General features: G+C 46.5%; 1 protein-coding gene and 1 long non-coding RNA gene across 2 annotated transcripts in view; one reads left to right on the top strand and one right to left on the bottom strand.

The window, feature by feature from the left end:
- Nucleotides 1-25,126, bottom strand: part of GDPD3 (glycerophosphodiester phosphodiesterase domain containing 3) — a 112,103-nt gene that overhangs the window by 39,696 nt on the left and 47,281 nt on the right. The window contains exons 4-6 of the mRNA XM_033944922.1: nucleotides 9,957-10,002; nucleotides 352-470; nucleotides 117-206 (exon numbers count right to left, since the gene is read on the bottom strand). Of these exons, the coding sequence (XP_033800813.1) occupies nucleotides 117-206; nucleotides 352-470; nucleotides 9,957-10,002 (255 nt within the window). The remainder of the gene's footprint in view (nucleotides 1-116; nucleotides 207-351; nucleotides 471-9,956; nucleotides 10,003-25,126) is intronic.
- LOC117360694 overlaps nucleotides 1-25,126 on the top strand; it is a 135,120-nt gene that overhangs the window by 68,753 nt on the left and 41,241 nt on the right. The window lies entirely within an intron of this gene.

Genomic DNA, 25,126 nt, shown 5'->3' with positions numbered 1-25,126 from the left:
TTGGCACCACTGCTGCCAAGCACCTGGAATTATCTACAGCAATGGCCTGGCCATTCCTTACTAAAATATCAAGCCAGGAAATGACATATACCTCCACCCCAAGTTAACTAGCTTACCTCCTTTCGACATTTGTTCATGATAGTGCTGCTGGCACTGGCCCAGATTGTTCTTTCGATACGGTTGTACTTCTTCACAAGATCTGATACCTGGTAGTGAAAATATAGGAGAAAAATACATGACTATTTATGTGTGTAGATACACACATTCAAATGGATGTAAAATCCCAGGTTCCACTGCTCCCTCTTCCCTGTCCTCTCCTCAAACTCCAAGGGAGACGAGGGAAGTCCATACCTTTTTAATTAATTCGTCCTTATCCTCTTTGATCTCAATGTTAATTGGCATAGTAGGGAACTTCTGGAAGACCTCTTCTAGCAATGGGATCTGACGGTCATGGCCACTGGAGAAATTGCCTTCAGGAAAACCAAGAATTAGGTCACTTGGCAAGAATCATTATCTGAAAATACCTCCTAGTGGGTTATTCTCTGTACTAGACACTAGGGACTTCTTTCCCACTGCAGTGTTAGTGCTCCCTGAGGCTGATGAGAGCACCTCCTGCTGGTACCAGGGAGAATTTACAAAAAAAGGTGTGGTATGTTTAATACACAGGGGCCTTTCTACTAAAGCTTACTGCATGCTAATGGAATTTTTATACCTATGGGTTTCTTAGCATTTAGGACTCAATTCTGTACATAGTGCCCAAATTTGGGTGCCATAAAATGTACTGTAGCTGTTATTCTATAAACAGCCATTTATAGCAGGATCTGTGTCCAATTTTGAGCGCAAGGATTTACACCAACTAAACCCTGGTATAACTAAACCCTGCATGCCTAAATCCTATAACATTTGTGTGAAGCCTAGAAATGCCCCAGACCCACATATACCCCTCCCATGGCCAACACTCCCTTTTTGGATCCATACAAAAAGTTTATAAGTACATCTTTATAGAATTGCGAATACAATAGAATCTCAGTTATCCAGCACTCATGGAGATTGGTGGATACCGGATAGCTATTTTTCTGGTTGACTGAGAGTTACTGTATAATAGAGAATAGCACAGTGAAAAAATTTGACCTGGCCCCATGGGCTTGACCCCATCCCTGCCAGCTCAGTTCTTGTCCCCACCCCGTTCCTGCCAGCTCAGTCTCTATCCCTGCCCCATCCCTGCCCCATCCCTACGAGCTCGATCCCCATCCCTGCAAGCCATCTGATCCCATCCGCACAAGCCTCAAATAGTTATGATTTTATACTGAACTTATTTTATTAAACTAAACTACTAAAGTATAAAAAGAAACAATATCCTGTACAATTGTCATTTTATAAACACAAATAATGCACAGCAAGGATCAACAAAATCCCTGTCTCCCCTCGTCTTCACAATTATCCCCTCCACAGAAAAATCATGCTAACAGAATACCACAGTCACACATGACAGGAATAGTGTTAGGGGAGTTCAACTAGTGTAATTGCCCCCTGGTCAAAAAGAGCCCTAAGCTAAAGAAGCACGGCCTGGGCTTTGCACTCCCCAGTTATGTCTAACACCAACTCTTGCAGGATACATATTTCGATACATATTTCAAATCTGATATATTCTAATCACAAAATAGAAAATAAAATTATTTTTTCTACCTTTTGTTGTCTCGTCATTTTATTCTTCAAATCATGTTGGTCTCGGGCGCTGGTCTCTATTTTCTTTTGTCTTCTCTTAACTCACTTGCCAGGGTCTCCTGACCATTTGACCATTTCTCTATGCTCACCATCCATCTTCTATCTCTCTGTATGTATTGTTCCTCATGTTCTTTATCTCTCTTTTCTATGTCTTCTATACGTCCCTTTCTAGTATTTCCCCTGTGCCCACCTCCCTGCCTTCATCATCTCACCATTCCATGATTCCCTCCTCCTGTGCACAGTGAGTGGGGAAAGAGAGAGAGAGAGATCCAGGATGTATCTCTCCCACTTCCTCTAGTGCCACATCCAACATTTCTCTCTCATTCCCCGGATCATGTGCAGCATTTATCACCACTGCCCACCAATCCCATGCCCCATAGGCATCGGAACGCTTTTTTGTTTGGGGGGGCCTGCAAGCTCCGCCCCAGACCCCGCTCCCATAACAGTACTAATTATAATACCATTTTTCCAGTCATTTTTCATATACACACACAATATAATCTTATTAACAATACATAATGGTTAACCACAAAATTAAACTACACAAAGCACAATGTATGTTTCTCAGCATTCATTCCTACCAGAACACCTGGCCATGGTCACACATGCAGAACACAGATAACCCTTATACAAATACAGAACCACAAACTAAAAGTATTAATATCCTGTATAACAGTGGTCTCAAACTCGCGGCCCGGGGGCCACATGTGGCCCACCAGGTACTATTTTGAGGCCCTCTGTATGTTTGTCATAATCACAAAAGTAAAATAAAACAGTTTCTTGATCATATGTCTCTTTGTTACTTAATATTACTCAAAAAGAAAAACGACAACTGCAAATTGTTCAAAACACTGCTATTAAATTAATCCATGATGCCAAAAAATTTGATCATGTAACTCCTCTTTTCATCGAATCACATTGGCTCCCTATTTGCCAGCGCATAGAATTTAAGGTCTTGTTACTTATATTTAAAAATTTGATATTCAATCAACCTCAATGCATTTCTAAAATGTTAATTACCTATAGTTCCACACGCACACTTAGATCATCTTCCCAAAACCTATTAGTTGTTCCCTCCTTAAAAATAATAGGCACTCGAAGATTAGATATGTTCTCTGTAGTTGGCCCCCAATGGTGGAATTCATTGCCCCAATACATAAAAATTGAAAAAGACATTTTATCCTTCAAGAAGTCCCTGAAAACATTTCTTTTTAAACAGGCTTTTAATATCTAAAATTTATTTTATTTTATTAATTTCGCTTTTAAAATCCCCTTATTCCCCAATGTTTTTTCCCTTAAATGTATTTCTCAACATAATAGATGTAACTTTAACCCCCCTTCCCTCCCAATTGTTGTTGGTCATGTTGGATTTCTATTGTTTATACATATTGTATGTATTTTAACTCAATTGTATTTTATTATTATGTACATCGCTTTGTATAAAGATATAGCGATTCATCAAATATTTAATAAACCTTGAAACCTTGAAACCTTTAGCTATAAATTACAATGTTATTATTAATCTTTTCCTATCGTATATCCCGGCTGATGGGACATTCCAAAAATGTTGTTGCCATCGTATGTCCCATGGCATGGGACATACAGTACACGACAGGAACATAAAATATTTGAATTTACAGACTTATGACTTATTTACATTATGTTTAACAATAGCCGTAAATAATAACGGTGAATAATACAAAACTTTGCTAAAATAATTACGATTGGATCCAGCGTAACGTAAAATTTATTACGATAGGAAAAGGTTAAGACTTAGCCAAAGGAAAGATTTATAAACTATAAAGAGTTTTACCTCATGCAAAAGTGTCATTTCTTTCATAAGAAATTAACTATTTTTTCTGCGGCCCTCCAAGTACCTACAAATCCAAAATGTGGCTCTGGAAAGGATTTGAGTTTGAGACCACTGCTCTATAATAAAACCCTAAGCGCGCATGCACACTTAGGAGGCCGTGATCCCTGCAGCCGTGCTGTGTGCTTCCGTGGCCATGTTCAATTTGCGTTGCGTGCAGCATGCGGCGGCTTGCGGCGCATGCGGCAGTTTGAGTGGTGCCGAAAGCAACAGCAGGAGGGTGTCCTTCGACCTGGACGAAGCGGACAGGGTGCGAGTGCTGCGAGGAGTCTGGCTGCTACTGCTGCACAGAGAAGTAGAGGGGGAGAGGGAAAGGGGGCTGCTTTGGGGGGAGGGGTGTGATGGGGGCAGGCAGCAATCTTGGTTTGCTCGGGGAAGAGAGACAGAAGGGGGCCACGGAGAGACAGGCAGGCATGGCACAACAGAGCATCTGTCCTCCCTGCCTTCCCAACTCCCTAACCTCTACACTCAGCCTCTCCCTGTCAGGCTCTGCACCCAGCCCCCTTCCCTTCCCTCCCCCCATTTGCACCATCTCTTTCCCTCTCACTCACACACTCATGGCCATCAATTCTCCCTTTCCATTCCCTCCCTCCCTTGTGTCCCAAGTCCCTTCCTTCTGTGTCCTGAGTTCATGCCTCCATCCCTGCCTTCCAGCCTTTGTCTCAAATTCGTGCCCTTTCCTGCTGAAGGCCAGAAAGAGCAGCCCACCTGGAAGGTGGACTGTTGAGGTAACTGGGATCCCCGGCTGACTCGGAAGGCTCTGACATTGGAAGGAAGCCTTCCACGTTGGCTTTGGTGGAGGGAGGCATGCAGCTGGAGGACAGGAAGGAGGCCTATTTATAAATGGGAACCCCGGTGGTGGTGGCGAACAACAGTAGCTCCACATTGGGTGCAAGGGTGGGGGACTATTGGACCCACAATAGGAAGGGAGGGGGACTGCTGGACTCATGAAAGGGGTGGGCTACTGCTGCACCTGCGATTGCGAGGGAGACTTCTGGATTAGCGATCGCGAGGGGGGCTACTGACCGGGAGTGGTGGGAAGAGAGGCAACTCGTGGTAGATCCTTTACGGAAGGACAAGGCCTTTCACCGCTGCACGGTGCTGTGAATGGCGTTGTCCCTGTACCCGCAGCAACCAGTTGATTTTTTTTTCCCCCCCATTCCTGCAGGTTACCTGCGGCTAGCTGCGGATAACGGTCACCGTGTCATTCTCTACTGTATAATACTTTACTGTCTGCCAAATCTCAACTCCCTCCCTCCGCCCCGAAGCACCAGTGTGGAAGTGGTCCTGATTTGCCAACCCCCTTCCTTCTGTCTCTTAAGTCCTGAAGCAGCAGCAGCAGGAGGCAGTCCTGAGCAGCGAACCCCTTCGCTCCCTCCCTCCCTTCCTCGAAGTGGCAGCTGGTCAGCAGGAGGCAGCACTCAAAACAGACTGCTTGCAGCCAGCCCCGGCAGGGCCTTTCCTCTGACATGTCAGAGGAAAGGCCCTGCCAGGGCAAGCCACAAGCAGCCTGTTTTGAGAGTTGCCTCCTGCTGACTGGTTGCCGCTTTGGGTAAGGAAGCGAGGAAGGGAGGGGGTTTGTGGTTCAGGACTGCTCCCTGCTTCTGCTGCATCAGGGCTTGAGGGAGGGAGGGATGGGGAATTTGTGACTCAAGACTGCTGCAATGGAAAGAACATTAGCTGTTCAAAAAGGATATTTTAATAAATTTAAGGATGTGTGGGAGCCATTAATAAATTATTGTGTAATTAATAGGTATCATTTTCCCCTGATTAACATAAATGAAAAAATGGGGAGGTGGTGGGCTTTTAGATTTCATTATTTGTTATGAAGAGATGGAAGAATTTACTATATTATATGTATTATTTAATATTATGCTGGGAGGGGAGGGGAGGGGATAAATTTTATTTATTGAAAATGTTTGTGGAATTTCAAGTGATGTATTAGTCAAATTGTTGTTACTTTCTGTGCACTTGATGTTAAACATAAAATGAATAAAGAATTAAAAAAAAAAAAAGACCGCTGCTATACTGGTGCTTCAGGTCGGGAGGAAAGTGGGGTTCACGACTCAGGACTGCTGTCGCTTCTACTGCTTCGGGGCTTGAAGGAGGGAGGGGAGATTTGTGGGGTTCATGGCTCAAGACTGTTGCCGCGTCTATTACTTCAGGGCTTGAGGTAGGGAGGGGTTTCACGGTTCAGGACTGCTGCCACTTGTGCTTCAGGGAACTTTTTTTTTCCCATGGCAATTTTTTTGTTGGTTGAATGGGAGTGCTGGTTAACCAAGTATCGGTTAACTGAGATTCTACTGTATAAAGATGTGCAGGTAATTCCAATTATTGCCAATTAGCACCAATAATTGATTGCTAGCACTCAAGTATCAGTGCTAATAGGCTCAATTGTGTGCACAATTTGGGTGACTGCCCAAATTTGAATGTGCAATTTTAAAAGTTCTGTATAGAATTAGGGGGTTAGTGCACTAATTCTGTTAGCATACATTAAGCTTTATTAAAAGGCCCCAGAGTGAGAAAAAAATGATACAAGACAAAGGATAAATTATTATATAAAGGGAGTTATTCAAAGATATTTAACCTAAGTCACATGTCGCTAAAAATTCTTTGTGTATCTTTTTATAAATATAAGGACCCTTTTACTAAGCTGTGCTAAGAAATGTGCTTAGTGAGTCCTTATGTGGGATTTTCCTGCATGCTAAGTTCATTTTTAGTCTAGCCAAACCCAGGTGCACACACTGCCTCTTATTTAGAAGGCGCTAAGGGCTCCCAAGGTATAGACATGTTAACCAGTTACCATGACAGTGATGTCAGCAAGCTAGCCGATTGGTACATTCAAGCCCATTTTTCACTCTTGGATACACCCTCCCCCGCATAAACAAAAAAAAAATAGTTACTGTGCACTTAACATGCTTAATCGGTGCCAATAATTGGCAATTAACTCATAATTGATATTAATTGCACTTGACTGGATGGTAGGCGCCTAACTTGGTAGGTGCCTACCATTTTGAGCTAGGCGCCTAGTTCACTTATCAGAAAGTAGGCATAGTTAAGGGATGGATCATGGAGGTGTTTTTCATGTAGGTGCCTGTTTTGGACTTAGATAGAAACATAGTAACATAGTAGATGACGGCAGATAAAGACCCGAATGGTCCATCCAGTCTGCCCAACCTGATTCAATTTAAATTTTTTTCTTCTTAGCTATTTCTGGGCAAGAATCCAAAGCTCTACCCGGTACTGTGCTTGGATTCCAACTGCTGAAATCTCCGTCAAAACCTACTCCAGCCCATCTATACCCTCCCAGCCATTGAAGCCCTCTCCAGCCCATCCTCCCCCAAATGGCCATATACAGACACAGACCGTGCAAGTCTGCCCAGTACTGGCCTTAGTTCAATATTTAATATTATTTTCTGATTCTAGATGCTCTGTGTTCATCCCATGCTTCTTTGAACTCAGTCACCATTTTCCTCTCCACCACCTCTCTTGGGAGCGCATTCCAGGCATCCACCACCCTCTCCGTAAAGTAGAATTTCCTAACATTGCGCTTGAATCTACCACCCCAAAACCTCAAATTATGTCCTCTGGTTTTACCATTTTCCTTTCTCTGGAAAATATTTTGTTCTATGTTAATAAACTTCAAGTATTTGAACGTCTGACTCATATCTCCCCTGTCCCTCCTTTCCTCAGTCTAGGGTATACATATTCAGGGCTTCCAGTCTCTCCTCATACATCTTCTGGCGCAAGCTTCCTATCATTTTCATCGTCCTCCTCTGGACCGCTTCAAGACTTCTTACGTCCTTCGCCAGATACGGTTTCCAAAACTGAACACAATACTCCAAGTGGGGTCTCACCAATGACCTGTACAGGGGCATCAACACCTTCTTCCTTCTACTGGCTACGCCTCTCTTTATACAGGCCCAGCATCCTTCTGGCAGCAGCCACCGCCTTGTCAAACTGTTTTTTCGCCTTTAGATCTTCAGACACTATCACCCCAAGGTCCCTCTCCCCGTCTGTGCATATCAGCTTCTCACTTCCCAGCATATACAGTTCCTCCCGATTCTTAATCCCCAAATGCGTTACTCTGCATTTCTTTGCATTGAATTTTAGTTGCCAGGCATTAGACCATTCCTCTAACTTTTGCAGATCCTTTTTCATATTTTCCACTCCTTCTTCGATGTCTACTCTGTTACAAATCTTGATATCATCTGCAAAAAGGCACACTTTTCCTTCTAACCCTTCAGCAATGTCACTCACAAACATATTGAACAGGATTGGCCCTAGCACCGAACCCTGAGGGACTCCACTACTCACCTTTCCTTCTTCAGAGCGACTTCCATTAACCATCACCCTCTGGCGTCTGTCCGACAGCCAGTTTCTTATCCAGTTCACCACTTTGGGTCCTAACTTCAGCCCTTCAAGTTTGTTCAACAGCCTCCTATGAGGAACCGTATCAAAGGCTTTGCTGAAATCTAAGTAAATTACATCTAGCATATGTTCTCAATCCATCTTTCCGGTCACCCAATCAAAAAATTCAATCAGGTTCGTTTGGCACAATTTACCTTTTGTAAAGCCATGTTGCCTCAGATCCTGTAACTCATTAGATTCAAGGAAATACACTATCCTTTCTTTCAGCTACACTTACATTATTTTTCCAAAAACTGAAGTGAGGCTCACCGACCTGTAGTTTCCCGCTTCATCCCTGTGACCACTTTTGTGAATAGGGACCACATCTGCTCTCCTCCAATCCCTGGGAATAACTCCCGTCTCCAGAGATTTGTTGAATAAGTCTTTAATAGAACCCGCCAGAACCTCTCTGAGCTCCCTCAGTATCCTGGGATCGATCCCATCGCTTTGTCCACCTTCAGTTTTTCAAGTTGCTCATAAACACTCTCTTCCGTGAATTCCCTCATATAGGCGAAGAAAAGTCTGGCATAAATAGGGTGCGCCTAAGGTTAGGATGCCTACTGACACCTAAGCCCACTCTAGGGGGTCAATAAGTGTGATTCTATAAAGTGTGCCTAACTTTTATAGAATCAGGCTTAGTGCCACAATACTCAGTGCCTAATTTTTAGGTGCCATTTATAGAATTTCCCCGTAACTGCCAATTTTGCATTAAGTGCAAGTCCAGGCAGCATTTCCTAAAGAGGAGATGCTAGGTACTTCTGTGCTAACTGCAAGCAGGGTGCTATGTGCTAATGGATATTTTAATAAGGGACATGCAAAAGAAATGCTGGCCACACCTCCTAATAGGTGCCACATTATATCTGCACTTACTGCATGTTAATTTCTTGTATTAAGGCATGGTAACTGCAAAATCAAACACACTTTAAAAAAAGGATCCCCCGGTGTTTATACCAAATTTTGAACTATACACACACACACACACACACAGTCATTAGATTCTAACACACTTGCACTTGCTAATCTTCCTAATGAGAAAAACGAAGCTGTGCTATTTGTAATATCAGTAAACAGGAGAGAGAGATATATCTTACGGCCAGATTCACCCGGGCCCAATCCGAGCAGGTCCAACGAATTTAGCAAACTAAAATATGCAGATGAGGGCGATTGGAGGAACGCCCTCATCTGCCGGCACAGATTGCTTTTCTGCAATCCCAATGCACGCGCAGACCCTCTGTAGATGGTCTGTGTATACTTGTCTGAGCCGCAATCTTTTTTTTTTTTAAACTTTAACTTTTATTATTAGTTTTTATCCCTGCGAGCCCGTGGTTTTAACCCGCTTTTAAACCCGTGGGTTAAAACCACGGCCTTGCAGGGTGGGGAAGGGCAAGAGAGATTCGAGGAAGAAGGGCAGGAGAAAACCAGGGCGGAGATGCAGTGAGCAGGCAGGAGTTTCGGGGAAGGGCAGGAGAGATTTGGGGAGGAAGGGCAAGAGAAAACTGGGGTGGCGATGCAGCGAGCAGGCAGGCAGGAGTTTCGGAGAAGGGCAGGAGAAATTCAAAGTAGAAGGGCAGGAGAAAACCAGGGCGGCAATGCGGCGATTCAGGGCGAGCAGGCAGGAGAGGGTGGCGAGCAGGGCAGAGAGCCAGAAAGACGTTTTCGACTGGTCCCCAGCAGTCACTTCTTCAGTTGATCGGCCAGCCCAGTCGTATGTGAATCGCATCCCTGCCTACTTTACATGCGTTTTACCTCATTTGCATGTACAGATTCAAAGCGGATCGCAGGAGAGGTTAGTGAATGGGGCCTGAGGGAAATTTTAGTCACAAAGGGGTCGCAAACCGATCAGTTTGCTTTGTGAATCTAGCCCTTAAAGTCTTTACAGCGTGAAGTGAAACACTCAGGAGATTTGGAAACATATGTTTGAGTTCTCCCCCTCTCAAACATTGCTGCCTACCTGAGTTGAAAGTCACTTCCAAACGCTCCTTGTATTTTGGCAGTTCCTGAAAAAATAAAAGAGAGTAGTTGAGGGGCTAATTCACAGAGATCAAGGGAATAAAGTCCCCTATCAAACAGATTATTATTTCATTTATAAAAAGTTATATATCCTCCTATTGGCATTGCAAAATGGCAATCAAGATGATGTACACTAATTTAAAAAAAAAAAACCAACCCAATTCCAATTAATAAAACATTAAGGAAACCGCAGCGCTTTCTCTGCTTTCCTAAACCACAAGCTTGACTTCTCCTTCCTAAATTTATCAAGCAACTTATTCCACTCCAGCACAACCCTAATCCTAAATTCCCTCTTTCTCCTTGCCTCTTTTCTCATAAAAGGTATATTAGGAAGTGCCAAAAGACCTCTAGAGAAGGACTGAAGATAATATGTAGGCACATACTATGTTAGTTGAGGTTCCAGCAACCAGAGCTGCTCTTCTCCACCTTTTCAGCCCCCCACCCGAGCCACCCTGGAGTTGAGTATGGCTTTTGTGAGTCTCCCTTATCCCTAGGACCTTCTCCGGTGCTGCAATTTAAAAACTTCAGAAAACCAGCAGCATTAGTGATGTGATTCTTCTGCCATTGGCCTGTCCCGGAAGCCTTCACTCTGCAGTATCCAGCCTACGCGGGAACATGAAGTGCTGCAGAGTAAAGGATTCAAGGGCAGGCCAATGGCAGAAGGATCACATCATTAATTCTGCTGGCTGCCTGAAGTTTTTAAAATGCAGCACCGGAGAAGGTACTAGGGACAATGGAGACTTACAAAAGCCACACTCAACTCCAGGGTGGCCCGGGTGGGGGGCTGAAAAGGCAGTGGTGGGGTGGTTTAGGGGAAAGACTTGCAGGAGGCAAGGATGGGGAAAGACACTATGGGTGGGACAATGGGTGGGATGGGGTGGGGCAGGGGCAGGTGTCCTCTTTTTTGACTTAGCAAATATGGCAACCTTATGCTAAGGTTCCCCTCTAAGTATGTAGTTGGGTATCAAGGACACAGCTGTTTCTTCAATGACCCTATACAAATCCACACTGATGTTTCTTTTGGGACTCTAGCCTGTATATATGTGCAAAGTGTTTATTGATAGCTTTGCAATGATGATTTCCTTAGCATAGCAGCAGATGAATCCAGAGACTAGTGGGATAGCTCACATCGACCAGCAAGTGGAGATAGAGAAACTGATTAACAGGTGGTCTTATAGACTGGCATTCCTCCTGTACATTCAGTATGCTCTATCTCCCAGCAGGGGTTCGTAGCTATACATCTAGCTCCTGGATTCTGGCTGTGCCGGGTGACTTTATGTGAATTTTGTATTCTTCTGTTGAGACTAGTTCTCTTCAGAGAGACAGGGGTGCCTGGCTGAACGGTGCCGGCTTTGGGAGCTACACTTGGGCCCCCCCAGGTCCCTTCTCCACCCTCCCCTCCTGTAGATTGAGGGGTTTACTTGGGCTCTACATTTTCTTCTTTCCAGTGTAAAAAAAAAAATTGTATTGAGCCTTCCTGTGCTGTGCTGTGCCTTTTGGTCAGCTTCCTGTTACAACTGCCAGCCATAACTTTTCTTGCTGTTGTGCTGAAGGATAGTGTTTGGGTGAGTAATACTTGCCGGTTTGAGTGTGTCTGGTGCGGTTTGGTCGGTACCAGGTGGTTGTTATTTGGAGGACTGCGTCGGCGGTTTTGGCGGGCTTTCTCCGTTAAAAAAAAAAAAAGATGGCGGCAGAGGCTGTGAAACAGTGTTCGCGCTGTGGGAAGCGCAGAACACCATCGGGGCTGTGCTCTGCCGGTTGTGCAGACGCGCCAGCCAAAGATTCATTCCTGCTGACGAGTGATTTGGCATTTTCCCGCGCTGGGGAGGCGCGATCGAGCTCCTCTTCCCTAGCGGTGGAGTCGGCCATGCTTCAGAGCGCGCCTACGTCTGAAGAGAGTTCTGCGGCTATAAGTGCATCTGGAGCGCTGGGGGAAGCCGCGGTTTCACTCCACTGCGCGGGACAGGCCAGGCCAGCGAGATTTGGGCTGGGCTCGTTTTCGCCGGAGTTTGTCATGCTGATGCACCGTGCCTTTGTCTTGCAGAGCTCTCAGCCTGCTCAGCCGGTGCATTTGAACTTTCCTTTACTGCCTGCTCCTTCTACTACTACTACTACTACTACTACTACTGGTGCTGCTACTTTTCATACTGTTTCCCCTCCGGTGCAGTCTCAGGCGACGAAGCGACGCAGACTTGCGGCCGCGGACAAGGGGGACCCTGCCCCAGTCTCCCCCTTATCTCTGACTCTTCCTGAGTCGTTGGAGGAAGGTGAAGTGCTGGAATTGGATGCAGAGGAGCCACAGGGTAGGGACGTGGATGATCCTTCTGCGCTCCGGCTTTTTCACAGGGAAGAACTTTCCTCTTTAATTTCTAAGGCTTTGCAAGGATTGAACATCTAACAGGAGGATCCTAAGGTTTCTGGGTCCACAAACCCCTTATGGCAGGGACGCGAAAGCCGCCTAGATCCTTTCTGGTTCATGAAGCCATGCAGGAGCTTATCGCGACGCAATGGGACACGCCGGAGGCCAGTCTGCAGGTGTCAAAAGCCATGCGGCAGTTGTATCCTATTGTTCCGAATGAACTCGAGAAATTTAAGTTGCCCAGGGTTGACGTGTTGGTGGCCGCAGTCACCAAAAAGACTACCTTGCCGGTGGAGGGGGGGTGTTGCGCTGAAGGATGTCCAGGATAGGAAGATTGAATCTTCGCTAAAGATGTCCTTTGAAGTGGCAGCGGTCACCTTACAAGCCACGGTTTGCAGTTCGTATGCCGCGTGTGCATGTCTGCAATGGTCTCAACTGATGGCAGATAACATGATGGAGTCCAGGGGTTCTGTCCCCTCAGAACTGGCTGATCTGGAGTCTGGTCTGGCGTATTTGGCGGATGCCTTGTATGATATTATTCGTGCTTCTGCCAAGCAAATGTATCTTTCTGTAGTTTCTCGCAGATCTTTGTGGCTCCGTAATTGGGCGGCGGATGCAGCATCCAAGCTTCGGCTCGTGAAACTCCCTTTTAAAGGTTGTTTGTTGTTTGGGGAAGATTTAGATAGGTTGGTGAAGGATTTTGGTGATACCAAAACACAGCAGTTACCGGACCCCCCTTTGAAATCCTCAGCTGCCAGACAGCGCTTCCGGGATGTTAAGAGATATAGGCCAGGTAAGCCGTCCTTTCAGCCCGCTTACGGTTCCTTCGAGACCTAGGTTTCCACAAAATAATTCCTTTCGTGCAGCGAAACCCCCAACAGTTCAGCCAGCCCGTGCTCCAGCAAATCGCAATCCACAATTACGAGATCTCGGCTCCCTCCGCCATTCCCTTGGGGGGCGGCTGTCTGCCTTTCTGGCAGAGTGGGCCAAGATAATGTCGGATCAGTGGGTTTTGGACATTATTCGAGACGGTTACAAGTTAGAGTTTTCCTCTCCCGTCGCCGATTCTGTCTTGGTATCCCCGTGCATTGGGGCGGCCAAGAGAGACTCGGTACGCCTAACTCTTCAGGTGCTTCTGAATCTGGGGACGTTGGTGCTGGTTCCCCCGGAAGAGGTAGGTCTCGGCAGGTATTCCATTTACTTCATTGTGCCCAAAAAAGGGGGGTCAGTCAGACCAGTGCTGGATCTCAAGAGGGTCAACAAATTTCTCAGGGTTCGACATTTCCGTATGGAGACAGTTCGCTCAGTTATTGCAGTGGTCCAACCAGGGGAGTTCTTCACGTCCCTCGATCTCAAAGAGACATACCTCCATATTCCGATCTGGCCTCCGCATCAGAGGTTTCTTCGGTTTGCGATCCTAGGCCAACATTATCAATTTCGGGCGATGCCCTTTGGTCTTGCCACGGCTTCCCGCACCTTTTCAAAGGTGATGGTGGTTGTGGCGACATTTCTACGCAAAGAGGGAATTCGTGTGCACCCTTACTTGGACGACTGGTTAATCCGCGCCTCTTCCAGGCAGGAGAGTTAGTCGATTACACAGAAAAGTGATCTCTCTCCTTCAGTCTTTGGGGTGGATCATCAACTTTCCCAAGAGCTCTCTGTCCCTGTCCCAGTCATTGGAACATCTGGGAGTGAGGTTCGACACTTGTCTGGTGAAGGTGTTTCTACCCCGGGACCGGGGAGAGAAGTTGCAGTCTCAGATTCGTCTGCTTCTCCGGTCGCCCAGGTTCTGGGCTCGATGGTGGCGGCTCTGGGGGTGGTTCCATGGGCTCGGTTCCACATGATGCCATTGCAGAAGTCTCTTCTTTCCCGGTGGTCCCCTGTGTCTCAGGACTACGATCGGCTTCTCCAGTGGAGTCCTCAGGTGTCCCTCAGCATGCAGTGGTGGCTCAGCGAGGTCAATCTGTTCCGGGGCATGCCGCTTGCGACGCCGGATTGGGTCGTGGTTACGATGGATGCCAGTCTTCTGGACTGGGGAGCCCAGTGCCTGCATGCCTCAGCACAGGGAGTTTGGTCTCAGGAGGAGGTGCAGTGATCGATCAATATGCTGGAGTTGAGGGCGATCAGGCTTGCGCTTCTGGCGTTTCAGTCCATGGTTCAGGACCGTCCGACCAGGGTCTTTTCGGACAGTGTCACGGCGGTGGCATATATCAATTGACAGGGGGGTACCCGGAGTCCTCAGTTGGCCGACGAGGCGATGGTTCTGTTTCGATGGGCGGAGGTGCATGTTCCTCTTCTCTCGGCGGCACACATTGCGGGTCACGAAAACGTTCAGGCGGACTTCCTCAGCAGAAATCTTCTAGATCCAGGTGAATGGGAGCTGTCCGTTTGGGCGTTCGATCTGCTGGTCCAACTGTGGAGTCTTCCGGAGATGGATATCATGGCCTCGCCCCGCAATGCGAAGCTTCCTCGGTTCTTCAGCAGACGCAAGGAACGGGAGTCGGAGGGGGTGGACACATTAGCTCTTCCGTGGCCTCCGGGTTGCCTTCTTTATGTATTTCCTCCTTGGCCGATGATAGGTCGGGTGTTGCACCGCGTCTCTCTCTTTCCAGGCAGGGTGATCCTAGTGGCTCCGGATTGGCCGCGTCGGCCGTGGTACGTGGACCAGATTCAGCTGTCGGCGGGCGATCGGCTGACGTTCCCCTGTGACTCCATGGAAAACCCGTCCCACTTTGGTCTTACGGCCTGGCTCTTGAATGGTCGCGGCTGAGATGTAGGGGCTATTCCGAACAGGTTATTTCCACTCTTCTTCAAGCCAAAAAGATTTCTACCTCTGCCTCCTATGCTAAAGTATGGAGAGTTTTTGAGTCTTGGTGTAGGGCGCAGGGTCTTTCGCCCTTCCAGGCGTCTGTCGGCTATTCTTTCCTTTCTGCAGGAGGGCGTAGCCAAAGGGTTGGCCTATAATTCCCTGAAGGTTCAGGTGGCGGCCATTGCTTGTTACAGGGGCCGGGTCTCTCGTTCTGCGCTAGCGTCTCAACCTGACGTGGTGCAATTCCTCAAAGGGGTTCACCATATTCGGCCTCCTGTAAAACGAACCTGTCCCGCGTGAAGTCTTAAGCTTGTCCTTGGGGGATTGCAGGCGGCGCCCTTTGAGCCTTTGTCTAATGCTACTCTGAAAGATGTCACGTTGAAAATGGGTGTCGGAGTTGCAGGCGCTGTCTTGCAGGGATCCTTTTTTGCGCATTTCAGATGCTGGGGTGTCTGTTCGGACGGTGCCGTCCTTTCTGCCTAAGGTGGTTTCTTCCTTTCATGTGAACCAGTGTTTATTCCTCCCGGCTTTTCGGCGGGAGGATTGGGGGGAGCGCTTCTCTTCTTTGCATTTCCTGGATGTGCGCAGGATTGTTCTGCATTATTTGGAGGTGACTAATGACTTTCGTCGGTCGGACCACCTATTTGTGTTGTTCGCCGGCAGGAACAAAGGTATGGCTGCATCTAATGGCTTCCATTGCTCGTTGGGTCAAAGAAACGATTGCTTCGGCGTACTTGATAGCGGGGAAGCGGTTGCCGGAGCAGCTTCGTGCTCATTCGACTCGAGGGTTGGCTGCGTCTTGGGCGGAGTCCGGAGGTCTTTCCATGGAGGAGATTTGTCGTGTGGCTACTTGGTCTTCTGGGAACACCTTTTCGAAACATTACCGGTTGGATGTGGCAGCCCGTGTAGAGGCTAGTTTTGGCGCTTCAGTTATTGCGGAGGCGGCGTTAGCTTCCCACCCAGTTTGAGTTTTGCTTTGCTACATCCCACTAGTCTCTGGATTCATCTGCTGCTCTGCTAAGGAAGGAAAAATTATGTTCTTACCTGTTAATTTTCTTTCCTTTAGGACAGGGGTGTCCAATGTCGGTCCTCGAGGGCCGCAATCCAGTTGGGTTTTCAGGATTTCCCCAATGAAAACAGTGCATGCAAATAGATCTCATGCATATTCATTGGGGAAATCCTGAAAACCCGCCTGGACTGCGGCCCTCGAGGACCGATATTGGACACCCCTGCTTTAGGAGCAGCAGATGAATCCAGAGCCCCACCCTGTCTGCGGACGGTTTGTCAGTGTTCTGTGTGGCGCGTTTCAGTTGGGTTATTGTTGGTAGTTGTGTTCTGTAATTTACTATTTGTGATTCGCTACTGGAAAGAAGTTTTTTGGATGCTCATTTTCCTATCTCTGGATGCTTGGGCAAGGAGCGTTACTGAATGTACAGGAGGAATGCCAGTCTATAAGACCACCTGTTAATCAGTTTCTCTATCTCCACCTGCTGGTCGATGTGAGCTATCCCACTAGTCTCTGGATTCATCTGCTGCTTCTAAAGGAAAGAAAATTAACAGGTAAGAACATAATTTTTCCTTGCTTGATAATTTATTTTTAGGTATTTCTTTTTTCTTTGCTTTCTCCCCCATTGATGTGAACTTGAGAAAGCATTTTAGTATATTCTGGTTCTAATTTTTGCCTCATGCAATATTTTCTGTTCAAATTTCTTTCTTTTCCTTGGTCTCTTATGGTATTTTCCATTTAAAAATTGCAATAAAAAAAGATATCCTGAAAACCAGACCAGTTTGTGGCTTTCCAGGATTGTAGGCAAGCCTTGAGCTTTGCACCTCCCCTAGTTAAACTTCAGGCCCATAAGTAATTCTTCAAAAAGATTTTGACATTTAAACCCAAAAATCACAATGATTTCCACCACTACCACTCCCAGAACAATCCCATAAAAATACATAAGGGCTTTTGTTCAAACTGCAGTAAAAAGTGGTCTTGTAACATGTCCTTATGTGGGTCATCCCCCCATGCTAAGGCCATTTTTCACACAGGAATAAAATGGCTGAATTTCTATTTGCAATATTAATGACCACACATAGGGCTGGCTCAAGATGTTATGGTGGCCAGTTACACTTTTGTTTTGGTGCCCTGCACCCCAGACCCACTTCTGATTTGGCACTCCCATGCCCTGCCCCCCAAGCCAGTTCCCTCTTCTGACGCTACTGTCTGATCCTGACAGGATGCAGCTTCAAAGGCTAGCTGTCAGTATCAAGCAGCAGCATCAAGAGGGAGGAGGAACATGCTGTACGTCCCTCCTCTTTCCTCTGATGTTGATGCTGATGTTATCCTTCCCCAGTGGCGTACCTAGGAGGGGGGGCGGGGGGGGCGGGCCGCCCCGGGTGCCAGCCCTAAGGGGGTGTTCCCGGCCTTGCCGTTCAGTCCCCCGCCACCCCCGAAGGACTGCTCGCCCCACTGACCTTCCTGCACCACCTGTGAAGCAGCCCGCAGCAGGATCGCGAAGTCAGCGTCAGCATCCCTGCGCTGCTTCCTGCGCCGCGATCCCGCCCCTCCTCTGACATCAGAGGAGGGGCGGGACCGTGGCGCAGGAAGCAGCGCAGGGATGCTGACTTCGCGATCCTGCTGCGGCTGCTTCATAGGTGGTGCGGGGAGGCCAGGGGGGCGAGCGGTCCTTCGGGGTGGGTCGGGGCATCAGGCCTTCAGGGTGGGGCGGGCGAGCAGGCAAGCAGGCTTTCAAGGGGGAGGGGGTGACAGGCAGGCAGGCAGGCCTTCAAGGGGGGACAGGCCTTCGGGGGGGGTTGCAGACCTTCAAGGGGTGCAGGCCTTCAAGGGGGGCAGGCAGGCCTTCAGGGGGGTGCAGGCCTTCGGGGGGGGGTGTAGGCCTTTGGGGGGGTGCAGACCTTCAAGGGGGTGCAGGCCTTCAAGGGGGGGGAACAGGCCTTCAAGGGGGGAAAGGCAGGCAGGCCTACAAGGGGGGGGACAGGCCTACAAGGGGGGGGGACAGGCCTTCAAGGGGGGGTGCAGGCCTTCAAGGGGGGTGCAGGCCTTAAAGGGGGGACAGGCCTACAAGGGGGGGACAGGCCTACAAGGGGGTGGGACAGGCCTTCAAGGGGGGGACAGGCCTTCGGGGGGGTGCAGATCTTCAAGGGAGTGCAGGCCTTCGGGGGGGGGGTGCAGTCCTTCAAGGGGGGGCAGGCCTTCAAGGGGGGGAAAGGCAGGCAGGCAGGCCTTCAAGGGGGGGACAGGCCTACAAGGGGGGGAGAAGCTACAAGGGGGTGGTACAAGCCTTCAAGTGGGGGACAGGCCTTCGGGGGGGGGGTGCAGACCTTCAAGGGAGTGCAGGCCTTCGAGGGGGGTGGTGCAGGCCTTCAAGGGGGTGCAGGCCTTCAAGGGGGGACAGGCCTTCAAGGGGGGAAAGGCAGGCAGGCAGGCCTTCAAGTGGGGGACAGGCCTTCGGGGGGTGCAGACCTTCAAGGGGGGGGACAGGCAGGCAGGCCTTCAAGGGGGGGACAGGCCTACAAGGGAAGGGACAGGCCTTCAAGGGGGGTGCAGGCCTTCAAGGTGGGACAGGCAGACCTTTAAGGGGGGACAGGCCTTTGGGGGGGGGACCATGATTTAGAAGTACACGGAGGGAAGGGGGTGTTCAAAGAGACATGCATATGCCAAACTTTGGGGGGGGGAAGAAATAATGGGTCTGAAAATAGAGGAGAGGGAGAGAGATGATGGACCATGGGATTTAGGGAGGGAAGGAACAGAAAGGGAGAGAAATTGGACACAAGGGATGGTGTGGAGGAGGGATAGAGATACTAGATAGGAGGGTAATTAGGAAAAGAAAGGGAGAGATGGTGAACTCTGGGATGGTGGGGAAGGAGGGAGAGATGCCGGATGAAAGGGTATTTAAGAAAAGGTGGATCTGTGGAGGGAGATGAAAAAAAGGAAAGATACCAGACTTCCTGGGAAGGGAAGGGAAATGGAAAGGGAGGACAGAGTTGGCAGATGGATGGTTAGCATGCAGAAAGAAGGAGACCCTGGCAAGCAAGTTATCAGAAGAAAACCAGAGCCTTGGACCAACAAGATTTGAAATATAACCAGACAACAAAAGGTAGAAAAATTAATTTTATTTTCTGTTTTGTGATTATAACATGTCAGATTTGAAATGTGTATCCTGCCAGAGCTGGTGTTGGACTGCAAACGTGAGCTAGGATTTAACAGAAAGAGGAAAAGTCCTTTTTGTTTCTTTATTTTATTTACATCACAGCGCCAGTGTGGTTAGGAGAAGCCAAAGGGGGTGAAAAAGCTATAAAACCCACCAGGAGTTTTGAAAAAAATCACCCAACTGGGCAGGAAAATCGAATTGAAAAACCAATTCAATAGGGCTGAATCGAATCAAAAATTTTTTTTCCTGTATCTGGCAGCATTAGTTTGCGCTACTGTCTTAGACTTTAGGACCTGGGATTGGGGAGAGATGGCATCCTCAGTACTTTATAATGCAAGTGAAACGAGGATTTGGTCAGACTTTTGAAGGGTCTGCAGAAAAAAAATATTGTATAGGCCGGGGACATGAGACAGCAGGAAATGGGAACTTTACTTCCTTCTATTTTTGTGAATGGAAAGGCTGAGGATGTCAGAGAGGTCAGTTAAAATATGTGCTTTATAAGAAAATATAATAATGTTTTTTATAAAGTTTATAGCATAGCTGGCCTACCCAGTGAGGTGTTCCTAGTGGTGATGGTGGCAGCGTGTCAATGTGTTGAGAGGAAGAGGTGGTCTGGGAAATTCTGCTGAGCAAACTCCGGGCCCATTTCCACCCCCCAGTTAGTCCACTCCACTCAACTGATTCACACACTGAGTGGGTCTTTGGGTGTTGTTTTGGGATCTCTTCCAGTGGTTTATCTCCTTCTGGTCCAAGGAAGGAAACTTTGTTATCCTTAGCATTGACCTACAGAATATGTTTGTAACAGCGCTGCTTGTGTGGCATTAGGCTATGTAGTGATCGAAAGAAAAAAACAGACCTTCGCACATTTTTGCACTATATGGTGGGTGTATGAGGAGATTCACATTTCCTGCACAGCTAAGTCCATGTGAAGTTACCTTGTGCTGTATTTGACATCTAGCAAGGTCTCTGTTTGAAAGGAAAGATCTAAACTTAAAAATGAAGTGGCCAGAAGTTATGGTAAAAGCAGATAGTGTAGCTGGTTTTAAGAAAGATTTGGACAAATTCCTGGAGGAAAAGTCCATAATCTGTTATTAAGACATGGGGGAAGTGTCTGCTTGCCCTGGATCGGTAGCATGGAATGTTGCTACTCTTTGGGTTTTGACCAGGTATTAGTGTCCTGGATTGGCTACCATGAGAATGGGCTACTGGGCATGATGGACCATTGGTCTGACCCAGTTAGGCTATTCTTATGTTATGTTCTCATCTGTAGGGGCCTTTGTTTTCACTTCTTATTTTAATGTATTTTTTTTCTGGGAACTTATCAGTGTTTTTTATAATGGGAACAAAAATGGAAGAGAATTAATGTGTGTGGAATGGGGGGGTAACTAATTTCTTCAGCTAAATAATTCAATCCACTTCAAACAGACATAGGAGAACTTGTGCACCATTCACACACCCTCCAACCAAAAACGTCAAAAGAAAAAAACTGTTCGACAACCTCTTAGCCATTCGAGCTGCAACACTCGACCCCCAACTCTACAACCAATTGATATCAACCACAGACTGCAAAACCTTCAAAAAGAAATAAAAACCCTTCTATTCAAAAAACACATAAAACCGAACTAACACAATCAGAACTGTCCCAAGCATCACCTGCAACTACTCCATATGTACTTCTAATGTCATGACAATTTAGACATAATTTATGTTATGTTATGTTTGGAATAATGGTTACATATATGAGGTTCAATAAAAGAAAATTTTCACTGCCTGTTTCTATTCTGACCATTTATTCCATTTCATGGTTATTGCAAAAAAAAAAAAAAAAAAAAAAAAATTTTTACATGGGGGGGGGGGGGGGGGGGGGTGTCAAAAAATGATGGGCCCCGGGTGCCACATACCCTAGGTACGCCACTGTCCTTCCCCCTTCGCCACAGCTGGCTTATGAAGATGTATCCTGTCGGTACTGGTCAGCAGCATCGGAGGAGAGAGGAAGAGGAGAATTTGAAGCCAAGTCTTGTAGCTTAACTTATGGGATGATGATGTCATGGCCCAGGATGTTTGGTGTCCTTTAGAGCTGGCGCCCTGGGCAAGAGCCTTACCTGGTCCATAGGTTAAGCTGGCCTAGGCCAAATGCTAATTTTTCCATTAGTGTGTGGCCATTCGTGCATGAGCTAGGAATGTAGCCACAGGGTGGGGCTTAGGAGGGCATGGCCTACCCTGCCCATTTTGGTTCAGGCCTGCCCACCCAGCAGCAGAGGACTTTGGATAGTCTCTCTCCAGGTCGCTGGCAGTGGTTCCTACACGCTGCTGGTGGCTGACCAGGAAACCTTCCTTCTGTACTTTGTGAATTTTGGGAGTTGATTGCCTAAAAATTTAAATGCTTGCATAAATTTATAAATTGAAAAAATATACCACATTGACTGAAGGTATGGGCTGATATACCACTAGGGATCAAGTGACCTCATAGTGCAAGATGGAACCACTAAGTAAAAATACGTGGAAATTTCTGCTGCCCTCCTACCAGAATACTACATCTGCAAAGCTGTCAGGTTATCCTACTCCAGGAGGGAGATTTTAGACCGGTCCTAGATTTTTGACACTCGCATCCTAATGTACTTTAGGCCTGATTCTTTGAACGCTGCCTAGGTTAGGCGCTGTTAGGTGTATAGATTATGACGTCTAGCTGAGTTCCACGCAGAACTCAAACTTTATAAATGAGCTTAATTGGCATGGTAATTGATTACACCATTATAAACTCATTAAAAAATTTAAAAAATGATTAAATAAGGGTTCGGCATGAAACTCGAAGTGGCGCCTAGCGATGCATAAGTCAAGGTACATAGTGGCACCTACCCACACCTACCTGTAAAGTAGGTGTGGTTAGGGGCAGAGAATTAGTATGGTATGACTTAGATGTCACTAGGCATTTGTGTAAGACACTGGTAAATTAGGCCAGGAAAACCCTGGAGTAATATACTGGCGCCTAACATTAGGATGCCTGAGTTGAGCTGAGGCGCCACAAGGCACAATTCTATAAACAAAGCCTAGCAATGGATTGACAACCGCACCAAGAGATGCCTAAGAGTTAGGTGCCACTAGGCACCATTTATGGAATTTGGCCCTCTGAGTCTTGCAGCACTGATTTCAATATGTAGAATCAGGATTGGCCAAAAAAATCTATCTCTTGGAATTAAGCAGCTTGGTACTGTAGTTCTGTATCCGGGGTAATCCTGATGGAAGGTAAGATTTGGCTAGTGGGGGATCCTTTTTTAAACATTATAGCTTGCTCTGTTTTCTCACACTGCAGTTTTCCAGTGCAATATTCAACAGATAGCTAAAGTAGTCCAACACTTAGAGGAGATTCAAACTTTTAGTTTCCAGTTGTTTAATACAGATATGTAAAGGCAAGAGACTTACTACATGATCATTGAAACCAGAGTGGGGCAGAATTTGTCTGAATTAAACATCTCAGTTCAACAGCCACTGGGCTGCTTAACTTTTGAATGACCTCCATGGGAAATGAATGAAGATGAATGTTGCATTTGATAAATGTCGAACTGGTGTAATGCTGGTGATGCAAGAGTGAAAAAGGGTGTTAAAGAAGGCTCTGAGATCTTGCCTTGCTCTGCAGGAGCCAAGAAGACTAAGGAATGGGAAGATGGGGATGTATGTACAGGCTTCTTTGAGGTCCAGTGCAGTGGCGTACCTAGGGTATGTGGCACCCGGGGCACATCATTTTTTGACACTCTTCCCCATGTAAAAAAATATTTTTTGTAATAACCATGAAAAATAAATGGTCATAATAGAAACAGGCACTGAAAATTTTCTTTTATTGAACCTCATATATGTAACCATTATTCCAAACATAACATAAATTATGTCTGAATTGTCATGACATCAGAAGTACATATGGAGTAGTTGCAGGTGATGCTTGGGACAGTTCTGATTGTGTTAGTTCGGTTTTATGTGTTTTTTGAATAGAAGGGTTTTTATTTCTTTTTTGAAGGTTTTGTGGTTTGTGGTCGAGGTCAATAGGTTGTAGAGTTGGGGGGTCGAGTGTTAGGAGGTTGTCGAACAGTTTTTTTTCTTTTGACGATTTTGGATGGAGGGTGTGTGAATGGTGCGTGAGTTCTCCTATGTCTGGTTGAGGTGGATTTAATTATTTAGCTGAAGAAATTAGTAATTCCCCCTCCATTTCACACACATTAATTCTCTTCCATTTTTGTTCCCATTCTAAAAAACACTGATAAGTTCCCAGAAAAAAAATACATTAAAATAAGAAGTGAAAACAAAGACCCCTACAGATAAGAACATAACATACGAACAGCCTAACTGGGTCAGACCAATGGTCCATCATGCCCAGTAGCCCATTCTCATGGTAACCAATCCAGGTCACTAGTATCTGGTCAAAACCCAAAGAGTAGCAACATTCCATGCTACCGATCCAGGGCAAGCAGACACTTCCCCCATGTCTTAATAACAGACTATGGACTTTTCCTCCAGGAATTTGTCCAAACCTTTCTTAAAATCAGCAACGCTATCTGCTTTTACCATAACTTCTGGCCACTTCATTTTTAAGTTTAGATCTTTCCTTCCAAACAGAGACCTTGCTAGATGTCAAATACAGAAAGAACAAGGTAACTTCACAAGGACTTAGCTATGCAGGAAATGTGAATCTCCTCATACACCCACCATATAGTGCAAAAATGTGCAAAGGTCTGGTTTTTTCTTTCGATCACTACATAGCCTAATGCCACACAAGCAGCGCTTTTACAAACATATTCTGAAGGTCAATGCTAAGGTTAACAAAGTTTCCTTCCTTGGACCACAAGGAGATACTGACAAACCACTGGAAGAGATCCCAAAACAACTACCCAGGCACAACACCCAAAGACCCACTCAATGTGTGATCCAGTTGAGTGGAGTGGACTAACTGAGGGGTGGAAATGGGCCCGGAGTTTGCTCAGCAGAATTTCCCAGAACCACCTCTTCCTCTCAACATATTGACATGCTGCCACCACCACCACCATTAGGAACACCTCACCGGGTAGGCCAGCAATGCTTATAAACTTTATAAAACACATGATTATATTTTCTTATAAAGCACATATTTTAACTGAACTCTCTGACAATCCTCAGACTTGCCATTCACAAAAATAGAAGGAAGAAAAGTTCCCGTTTCCTGCTGTCTCATGTCCCCGGCCTATACAATATTTTTCTTCTGCAGACCCTTCAAAAGTCTGACCAAATCCTCGTTTCACTTGCATTATAAAGTACTGAGGATGCCATCTCTCCCCAATCCCAGGTCCTAAAGTCTAAGACAGTAGCGCAAACTAGTGCTGCCTGATTCAAGGAAAAAAAAAAAAATTTTTGATTCGATTCAGCCTATTGAATTGGTTTTTCGATTCAACTTTCCTGCCCAATTGGGTGTTTTGGGTTTGTTTTTTGTTTTTTTCAAACATCCTGGTGGGTTTATTTTATAGCTTTTCCACCCCCCTTTGGCTTCTCCTAACCACACTGGCGCTGTGGTGTAAGTAAAATAAAGAAACAAAAAGGACTTTTCCTCTCTCTGTTAAATCCTAGCTCACGTTTGCGGTCTAACACCAGCTCTGGCAGGATACACATTTCAAATCTGACATATTGTAAACACAAAACAGAAAATAAAATTAGTTTTTCTACCTTTTGTTGTCTAGTTATTTTTCAAATCTTGTTGGTCCAAGGCTCTGGTTGTCTTCTGATAACTTGCTTGCCAGGGTCTCCTTCTTCCTTCTTTCTGC

Source organism: Geotrypetes seraphini, chromosome 5, assembly GCF_902459505.1.
Source record: "Geotrypetes seraphini chromosome 5, aGeoSer1.1, whole genome shotgun sequence".
NCBI lineage: Eukaryota > Metazoa > Chordata > Amphibia > Gymnophiona > Dermophiidae > Geotrypetes > Geotrypetes seraphini.
This window is presented reverse-complemented; position numbering and strand designations above follow the sequence as displayed.